Raw genomic sequence first — 10,092 nt, forward strand, 5'->3', positions numbered from 1 at the left:
GTTACGATTAAAGGTAACTTGAAACGACAAAATCTGCACTCTATAAATGCGCCAGCCCGTCAGGATCTCACAGCTTTCTACTATGAGGTACTGAGTACTGACAGTCCCCTGTTTTGAAAGGGGTGGACCGATGAAACTACCACGCTCCGCTGGAAGATTAAAATCTTTTTCGGACCGTCGGTCAGTCGCCGCAGCCGCCGCCACTTTCTCCCCGCTCTACCTCTCTCTTCCTCCCCCTCTCTCCTTTCATCGCTTCCGCGTTCCCATACGCCGCCGGATCGGCACTGACCAGGTGCCCCTCTGGGACCGTCAAACCCGAAAACACCGCCCCTCGCCAACGAAACGACGCCATTGTTGACTGGCATATCAGGCCGAACCTCGGACCGTGCTGACCCAGATAGATGTTATATTTAGATGAGGGGTCTGACGGACAGGCTCCCAGCGTGAGAAAGAGGGTACAGAGGGCAAGTAGGCTCTTTGTGAGGGAGGGAGTGACACTGCCGTGTCTTTTACATCCGTGTTTTCTAGTTCGGAGCCATGGACTGGACAGCCCTTGGTCGGCACCCCAAAACTGTCGTGTGAGAAGCTTCACCTAAGACAATTTTACGTAAGGCAATGACATTGGTAATTACTGCTCTTGTTAAAAGCATGACAGATTTCAAATACACCTTGGCCGTCTTTGCACGACGGGATATTCGCGGTGGCACCTATTTGATACCTGGGAAGTACCAACTCGCTGAAGCCTCAGACTCCTTTCAACTGAAGTATTTTACCTTCAATATATCTTTAGAAGGTGTAATCCGCGCGGTTTTTTGCCATCAAATCACCGCTTTTTTAACCCTCGCCGGCCGAGGGGGGGGGGGGGGCGGGTGCCGCCCCCCCATAGGGTTTTTTCGCGATAGCTCCGAACACGCTGGCGATAGAGAGCTGAAACTTGGCATACCTGACCTTTGATCCAAGCCGCATCTTTTGACACCAACCGCATTTTTGGGTCAGGTCAGGTCACTGACCTATGACGTCATAAGTGAACCTCTGCACGGTCTTCAGATGTCGCAACTTCGCAACGCCCTCACTGCCAGAGGAGATGTCACAGGGAAATGAAACTTGCAGGATCTAGTATCCATTATGAGTCCCACAACTTGCATATCTCAGATTTTTCCTAAAGGTCATATGAGGTCAGGTCATTTTCGTGACCTCACCATTATAAGTCAATGGGGAAAAATGAAAACTGCTATTCTGGCGCCGGGAACGATCTCCAACTATCTCAAGCACACAGAATCGTGATTTTATGCACTCCTTGCAAGGTTAGATGCGTCACTTTTGCAATGTTGACCTTGCGTGACGTCATTTATGACGTCATCAAGGTCATATTAGTTTTTCGTCAATAACTCTTGATCAAATTGAGCTAGCGAGTCGGGAAAGCCACCAATGGGCTCAGGAAGACCTGCCGAATCGAATGATATGCAACATGACCTCTTTCGACCAACTTCGTGACCTGGGGGTGCTGACCTGACCTTGACCTGAGGTCAACACCCCAAGTTGACCTGACCCGGACAAAAAGTATATCATTCGACGCGCCTGAGCGAGACGAACACGATGCTGCCAGAATCGGCGCTCTGCGGCCGTTTTTTGCGAAGTTATTCACCAAAAACTGAACCGTACCTTGGGGCACTTGACCTGACCTCAGAGGTCACCGGTTGACCTAGGACCTTAAAATCGGGTACCAATCTCTGCGTCTCGTAACGGCGCACACGCTCGTTTTTTCCGCGACGCGCTAGCTCCACCAGGGGCGAAACGGCGAGGGAGGGGGTCGTACCCGCCCCCCCCCCCTCGGCCGGCGCGTATGTAGAAAACCAATAGGTCCGGCGAGGGTTAAACAAAACAATTCTCGGTTCTAGTACCTAAGCTTACGGCTATGAGGGAGCAAATCATTAACCCGCTCCCGGCTGGGGGTCCTGGATTTCCACGCCCTGCTGGGGGGGGGGGGTGTTTGAACACCCCCCCCCCCTTGTAACTCGGCTCCTGGGCCACGTAGCGATACGCGGAATGCGGCGTTCGAAAGAGCGTCAAAAATAAAGACGAAATCACTTCGGTCAATTTTTTGGTCAGGTCAAAGGTCAGGTCACCAAAGGTCATAGAAGGCGAAATTTCGCCGATTTCCAGGTCGAATGTCGAAAATTTCCAAGAAGCCAACGCATAACTCGGGAACCAATAGAGCTACAGCGCCGCGGAAAAGCGCATTCGATAGCCCTTTCTGAGTAATTCTCTCAGATTTGACCTAACGTCAACGGTTTTGCCTGCAGGGGGCAAAAACTGCAAAAATAGCCGATTTTTTCGGCAATAGTTTTTCTGCAATAACTTTTGACCCAAGCCTTGTACGAGCTTACTTTTACCGGCATCGTGTTCCTCTCGTCAAGACGCATCGAATGAACTATAACTTGACCTTGAAAGGTCAACTTGAAAATTTGACCTCAGGTCAAGGTCATGACCTGACCGGAGAGGGTCATGCTGCATATCAGTCGATCTGTATCGTCGAGCTGAACACATCTAAGGCGTTTTCATCGCTCTAGCATGCCTCTATCAAAAGTTATTTGCGAAAAACTGTTAGATACCATTCGTGACCTAAGATGACCTCAGGGCATAAACAAGGGTCACGGACACCATTTTCATGTTCTGTGTGTCTAAACCACTTGTAATTCGGTATTTGGGAGTGTTTATAATGTCTTTCGTCCAAAAGAGGCGCATTTCAATTTTCTCCCATTGACTTATAATGGGGAGGTCGCAAAATTGACCTGACCTTAAGTCATCGATATCAAAATTCTGAGATATACATTTTGTACGTGCTATTGCTCTTAGCAATCGCTGAAAGTTTTAAAGCGATCGGTCACTCGGTGTAGCTATGACAGACATTGAAACTTTTTATGAGGTGAGGTCACTTCAAGTGACCTGGTGACCTGACCTTGAATGACCTTGGTCTGAAATTTTCACAACATGTGTAGAATTGATGTATGATAAGGTGTTTTGAGATATTCGCGAAAAACCACAAGGGGGGGTGTTCAAACACCCCCCCCCCCCTCCAGCAGGGCGCGGGTTAACCGCAAACAAAGCGAATGGATAAGCGAGTATAAGAGGAAGGCGTGGTAGGCTACTCTTTTATTTCTTGCCGATATGAACATCGAAATGTGTTTTAATTGCAGCAAACCGAATTGAAGAAAAAAAAATGTTTATAAAAATTGCCTCCGATTGTAAAGATTAAAAACTCATGATTTCTAAAAAAGCCACGAAAATATTATAAGATATTAGTAACGACCACGATGTGAGTAGCGAATGTTCCCGGTGATGCATTATCATGTTGTGCTACATGAGTGCGCTTGTTGATTATTTGAGGCTAGGCATTGCTCTGACAAATAACCTTGCGTCATGACAGCCCAACAACACAGAGTCCTTGTGATAGAAAATACGTGTTTGATACCATTCGATGGCACCCCAAGCTGTTTGACCTACAGAGATCAGAAAAGGCCACGGCACCCCAAAATTACACGGCAGATTGCGACCCATCCAGTAGAACTACAGAGCTGAAAACGGCACCAAACGACTCGGTATGGCCTCCACTACCAATATTACGTCTAAAGGTCACGCGATGAGCTCAGGTCATCTACGGTAAGGAAAAATAGCTTGCACATCAGCTCTTGAATTTGCATATATGGGGAATTGCGATCCAAAGCACATCAATCGATGTACCGGGTGTCCCAAAAGTAAGGTCATCATTTGTTTTGGCCACACCGCCAAAAGTACGCGATGGATAGAAATCAATAGGACATCATATGAAAGAGCATTTCATAAAATTTTATTCTGATATACATATGAGTCAATACATTGGCTCGTAGCCCCACATTTGCTGCTTTTCTGCATGGCTACCATTTCGGGCCGCGTGCACGAATAGACTGCGTTTTACTTCCTCCACTATTCTGGAGCGATTCTCTGGTGAGATGCCGCGTATGTTTGCTCGGAGGTATCATCCTGTAGTTCTTCTCGGCTCGTTGGGTTGTCCTAAAAGACAACCTTTCCGCTGTGTACCCAGAGAATAAAAATATGAAGGTGTAACGTCAGGTGACCGCGGAGGCCGTTCAATGGCGTTGCCCTGACTGAAAATTACGCGATCTCACATCCACTCTCGGAGGCAATGCATGATCTTCAGGACGGTGCAAGCATAGTCTCCATCCTGCTGAAACCACTGCTGGTTGATGGTGACGGCACAGCTGCGTTGCGACGAGCGGAAGAACCACTTGGAGGACTCTCGGCCACCTCTCTTGATTTATTTTCACCCGATTCCCGCTGTCGTCCTCAGGACCTCGAAGCACAGGTGGCTAAGTATACATGCCCTGTGCGTACATTATACCTTTTTTTCTGACGTTTTACCGGTTGAGGCGAAACTATGCATGAGTTCAGAGATAGGGCGAGCTGATAGGGTCTGCTTAGGGCCGAAAACTGGGCGGTATTTACCCTTTGTTTTAATGACGGACCCTCTCAAGAGTTGAATTTCGACCTTCTCAGTTTTATGCCTACTGCTCGGTGTAGTTATGATCAAAAATGGTTTAAGCATGCAAGAAAATAATTTTATGGATGTACCTTGCACGTGTTAAAATTGGAAGTGATTCGGACTCTTACTTCTCGAGATATTTAAGTTTTAAATCATGACCTTACTTTTGGGACACCCGGTACTGTAAAGTAAACCATAAAGTTTTTATGCAAACCCGTGGTGAATATACTCGTATGGCGTTATTCGAGTTATAAGAGATCTCTGTGTGAGCGCTTGGCAGCGTTAGCCAATTAAAGAAAAAAAATCGACGCACTATTGAGGCTCCAGCCCGAGGTTATCCCAGATTTGAGACGGCATGGATAAACTTGAAATGCATGCATACGAATTAGGCATTGTGGGGAAGAATACGTGGCCCAAGGAAAAGTCGTTGGTATATGAATAATTTGAATATATCATACATGCAATATTTATTTGGTGTATTCTTTAATTTTCCCAAAATACCGGTAAATATTTTTTCAATGTGCCTTTTCTTTGGCGCTGTTTTTCTCTGGAGTGCAGTTTTAGGGCATGCACATTGCACATTGCACATCACATAGTTCCCGATACAGAAGTCAGAAAGACCAGTGTTCGCCACGGGCCAGGCCAGCCCAATGGGCCATGGGCTTGGCTGGGCTACGGGCTGGGCTGGGCCCACAAATATGAAGGATCGATGGGCTGTGATGGGCTGGGCCAATAACTGTAAAGTGGACTCAAGGGTTCGCGACTGAGACAAAAACGTAACTAGCTTATTACTGTGCGACTCTAAAAAAAAAAACGAGATAATAAAGCATGTATGCAATGTGCATTGGGCATACTGCTCGCAAAATATTGTTTCTTTGCTAACTTCGCATGACCCGTGTGGTGTCCACAATTTTTGATCCATTCATTTTTGACGGGCTGGGCCGGGCTGGGCTCTGACACTTTTACCATGAATGGGCTCGGGCTGGGCCGGGCTGTGAACCCATGGGCCTGGGCTGGGCTGGACTGGGATTCTGCGGCCCGTGGCGAACACTGAACAAGACTTTGTGTATCTGCCAATATATAATCAATCGGATGTTGTACGAATCCGGTTTGGGCTGAATCCTGGCTGGGGCCTATGGCGCAACAATTTCTCATAGCATTTCAAGCTGGCCAGGTCAAACAAGGTCACACTCAATCACTAGTAACTTGCAAGGAAAGTTACTACGGTCTATGGGCTATCAAATGATATGCTTTACGTCACAATTATTCTTAATCGCATGTTCATAAACTATTTTGCATGTGTTTTAGTTCAGTTTATTTTAGTTTTAGTTTGTTTTAGTTCCTTTAGTTTAGTTGTTCTTAGTTTTTTTTTTGTGCACGTGTTTTTAGTTGTCTGATCTGTTAACCCACGAGCCGCTGGGGGGGGGGGCATAAAGTTGCCCCCCCCCTTTACGTTTTGTGGAATATCTCCGAAACCTGATGAGCTACGAACGTGAAACTTGGCATAGCTTCAAATGAATACCTAGGCAATGTTTGAAGAAAGTTTGGTGGTTGTAGCATCTAAGATGACGTCACAGTGACGTCATAAAGTTTTGTCGTTTTCCGATATGGACCGTTTCTGATGACGCTGAGCATGAAACTCAACTGTAAATGAACTAGACAGCACCTGCTGTCATCCTAAAGCATCTAAGTACACTTCCATCTAGTTTCTAACCAATAATCGGCCCTTTATATTCGGTCCCATATATCTGATGTATCGTGAGGAAACTGAGAGTCGCAAATCTATAATTTGACTTATGACGTCACTGTGACGTCATTTCAAATGGGATCGACACCAAATTTGGACACAACCTCGGCTAGGTATTCAGGAAGATGTGTGCAAAGTTTCGCTTCTCTATCTCTTCGCGTTGCGACGATATCGCCGCAGAAGTAAAGGGGGGGGGCAACTATATGCCCCCCCCCCCCAGCGGCCGGCGGGTGGCGCGGAGGCCCAGCGGCCGCCGGGTTAATGTTCCTACATCTTTGTGTGAGCTTAAAGAAAAAATGAAAAGGTAGCCTCATGGCATGGCGAGTCCTCTGGTGACATTTTCAGTGCTCTAGCTCCACTTGATCGGCCACAATCATTTGCATTTGCTTCCTACTTCCCGACATTTCCCTGCGTCCTCTCCTCTCGGCTCCGGAGGGAGGGGGAGCTCTTAGATCGCACCTAGAAACAAGGTCTCCACCAACCAGAGTCCGATTTTCACAGAACCCGCCCTCCGCCAACCAATCGCCGTGATCTACGGCCATCCACCAGCCAATCACCGACGCCGATGGCCAGTAACCGACCAATCACAGACACGACCAGGAAGTACCCGGGCTGATCCACAGAATGCAGCGCCCCATTTCCCCATTTAGATCGGGTCCGGGGCCTTCCCCGTCAGCACTCTTGCGTGATCCGAGACTAGCTAACACGTCCGACGATGGCCCGTCCTACGAGCCTGCTGGCGCTGCTAATGCCAGCGCTGTGCGCCCTGGCGCAGATGGACAACCGGCAACGTCAGGAGCTTCTGCAGCAAAGCAGGATGCAGCAGCAGCTGTTCCGTGTGCTCCCCGACCACCTTCAGCCGAAGTTTGACTCTGACGACGGAGGCGACCACTATCCGGCCCGCACCAGCGACCACTACTGCAGGCTGTTCGGAGGGCATTCGCTGTGTCAGGTGCCGCACACCCGACAGAGCTGTGGCTTCGTGCGCCGCCGCCGGCTCTCTGTGGATGAGAGCGCCGCCATCCTGCACAGGCACAACATGGAGCGCATGCTGGTGGCCCAGGGCCGGCGGCGCGGTCGGAACGGGGAGCTCCTGCCCAGCGGGGCCAACATCATGCAACTGGTAGGTAATTGAGAGCGTTCTGGTATGGGGGCTGTTTTTTGCATTCCATTTCCCTAGGTTTTATGCAGACAATAAGCAAGTTTCCTTTCTTTTTATCCTCAAACTTGTGTTTAATGCTCGTGGAACTTTCGACCGTCTTCGGCAACTCAGCAATTGCAAAATAGATGATAAATATAACTATTGAGATTTGAGACAGTTCTTTGTTTCCTTTTTTCGTCTAACTGGGTGCTGCATTTCCGAGCCAACATCTTCAGTCCGGAGATACCAGCAGAGACAAGCCTCCAAAGAAACTTTGAGCCTGCGACCCCCGTGAGCCATGCCACTAAGTTCTGTGTTTTAACCGCTCCCTAATTTGTGTTCCGTCAGAGATACGACGTGGAGCTGCATGATGTGGCCCAGGGTGCTGCCGACCGCTGCGTGGACGGACACGACTGTCATGAATGTCGCCAAGTCGGTACGTGGAATCCAGCGGACTCGTTCCCTGCAGGAGTGTCACTGTAGTGTACCTATAGTGTATAGTTTCTGACCGGGGACCGAGGCATACCAAGCTCTCGGGTTTTGGCGAGATAAGAGAACTTCTCTAAGTAAAGAACAAATGTCTGCTAAGACGGACAGATGCGTTATTTTGGGTTGCGCTAATGTTCTATTTTCATATCAAAATAAAATCCGATGCATTATTCGTGTCAAACAACTGAGCTAAATGATGTCATTTTGCAGCGCGTGGCCACGTCGGCCAGAACGTAGCGCAGCGGAGCTTCTCGATGGGTCGGGGTCCGCTCTCGCGCCAGCAGCTGCTGCGGGTCAACCTGCGTCCCCTGGACGCCATGGGCGGCTGGCTAGAGGAGCTCACTCGCCTCGGTTCGTCGGACGTTCACAGGTTAGTGTCGCAGGCGGCCCCCTATTCAGAGGCAATGTGATGTGCTATACCTACGATGTGCATGCAGCGATGATACATTTAAAAATAACACGAACAAATATTTCCATTTTTAATTGATATAAAGTCAGCCATTTCCGGAAAGAATGCCTACTTTCATTGCAACGAAATGTGGTAGGTATAAATACAATTTTGAGCATCCCTCGTTATTATCTTAACAGAACCAGAAGACTGAAGAGTTAAAAGTTTTTCAGGGTTTTGCGGTGTGTGATGTTGTCGTCTATGCTGACATTACCTTGTCGTCTATGCTGACATACGCCCCCGATGCCCTGCGGCAGTCTGTCCGGTGGCACCGGCGCCGGACACTACACCCAGGTGATCTGGGCCACGACTGAGATGCTCGGATGCGGCTGGATTGAGCACGCGGAAAGGGGAGGGCTCTCGGTAAGTGACTGATGTCGTCTATGTAGATTCATCGAACTGTCGAACAGTTGCTGCCACTCTCTATTTTGCCCACATGTTTATTGCAGCTTACAGTAAACTACATGTAGTAATTAGTTTATCGTTCATGTTCATTCAGCGTTTATATTTTAATCGATTCGTCCTTTAAACTATACTTGTTCCGCCATAGTTGCCCGTTTTGTGTACTTTAGCTCTACTGTTTTCTGTTTCAGTTCCGACTGTACTGCAACTATGCACCTCACGGAAATTCTATTGGCAAACAAGTCTATCAGGCCGGTGAGCCGTGCTCCGCCTGCCCTCAAGGTACCACGTGCTCCACGGAGTATCCGGGCCTCTGCAAGCGGCTGTGAGCCGCCGAGCACGGCTCGCCAGCCGCCGTCTTCTTCCATACGTTTTATCTCATCTTCATATTTCCGTATGTGTCGACACTTGTCTTCAAAACATGAAACTTCAAACTTTTGTGACCGTTGTAAGTGCTAATGAATTGAGCGTCGCCGTGACCTGCGTTGTCGATGGCTGGCCTCGCCCTTGTGCGGTCCCCACGGGGTCAGCCCAGCCCCCAAAGGGTCGCCACCTGGGCTCGCCCCTGCGCCGGGCCGCGAGGGAAGGACTCGCAGTGACGACTGTCCCCATTCAGACTCGATCAGTCCTTCGGTCGGCCGGTCAGTGGCGTGGTACGGTGGCACCGCCCGCCGCTTATGTCTAACAAATTACTGATGAAATAAATATATAACATGCTGATGTATTTTTTCCCGGGAAAGGACCGAGAGCGATAATGCGAGAGCGACATGCAGTGCTTTTTGATGTGCCAGGACCACTGAGTGAATTGCATCAATTTCATCCTCAGTGAAAAGGGAAACACAATGGGTAACTGCAGCATGTACGAGTACTTATGTACGCATGTGGGTATGTATGCGTTTATGCTTATCATTGCTTATCTTTGGAAATTGGATTAACCACTCAGGCGCTTTCTTTCGAGCATCAACCCCAATCAAAGACAGTAGGTATGTAACTAGCGAGCAATTAACGTCGTATAGACTTTATACACTGTGTCATATACTATTTATAATTTATATATGTTACGGGTCATATGCTAACTTGGGCAGTATGCAAACTACCCGGGCAGTATGCAAACTACCCAACAGCCCGGGCAGTATGCATACCGCCCGGGTAGTATGCATACTACCCGACCCATTGGGCAGTATGCATATTGCATACCACCCGGGCAGTTTGCATACTGCCCGGTTAGTATGTATACTACCCAGTACCCACCTTTCATCTCACGGGCAAGATGTTTACTCGGGCAATATGCTGACCGTGGCTCGTGAAACTAGTTAAACTGCAAT

General features: G+C 48.6%; 1 protein-coding gene across 1 annotated transcript; it reads left to right on the forward strand.

The window, feature by feature from the left end:
* Window positions 1-6,794: 6,794 nt before the first annotated feature.
* LOC122363194 (venom allergen 5-like) lies at window positions 6,795-9,487 on the forward strand. The gene is made up of 5 exons (XM_043332165.1): window positions 6,795-7,410; window positions 7,777-7,864; window positions 8,128-8,287; window positions 8,623-8,728; window positions 8,959-9,487. The coding sequence occupies exons 1-5, from the start codon at window positions 7,003-7,005 to the stop codon at window positions 9,094-9,096; spliced, it is 900 nt and encodes a 299-aa protein (XP_043188100.1). The 5' UTR covers window positions 6,795-7,002; the 3' UTR covers window positions 9,097-9,487.
* The last annotated feature ends 605 nt before the right edge of the window (window positions 9,488-10,092 follow it).

Source organism: Amphibalanus amphitrite, unplaced genomic scaffold (assembly GCF_019059575.1).
Source record: "Amphibalanus amphitrite isolate SeventyFive unplaced genomic scaffold, NRLGWU_Aamphi_draft 000609F_arrow, whole genome shotgun sequence".
In the NCBI taxonomy this organism is placed as follows: Eukaryota; Metazoa; Arthropoda; class Thecostraca; order Balanomorpha; family Balanidae; genus Amphibalanus; species Amphibalanus amphitrite.

Coding starts and splice junctions, on each gene's coding strand:
- LOC122363194 (XM_043332165.1), top strand. CDS start 7,003: ATGGCCCGTCCTACGAGCCTGCTGGCGCTGCTAATGCCAGCGCTGTGC. Junction 7,411..7,776: donor GGGCCAACATCATGCAACTG/GTAGGTAATTGA, acceptor GTGTTCCGTCAG/AGATACGACGTGGAGCTGCA. Junction 8,288..8,622: donor GGTTCGTCGGACGTTCACAG/GTTAGTGTCGCA, acceptor GCCCTGCGGCAG/TCTGTCCGGTGGCACCGGCG.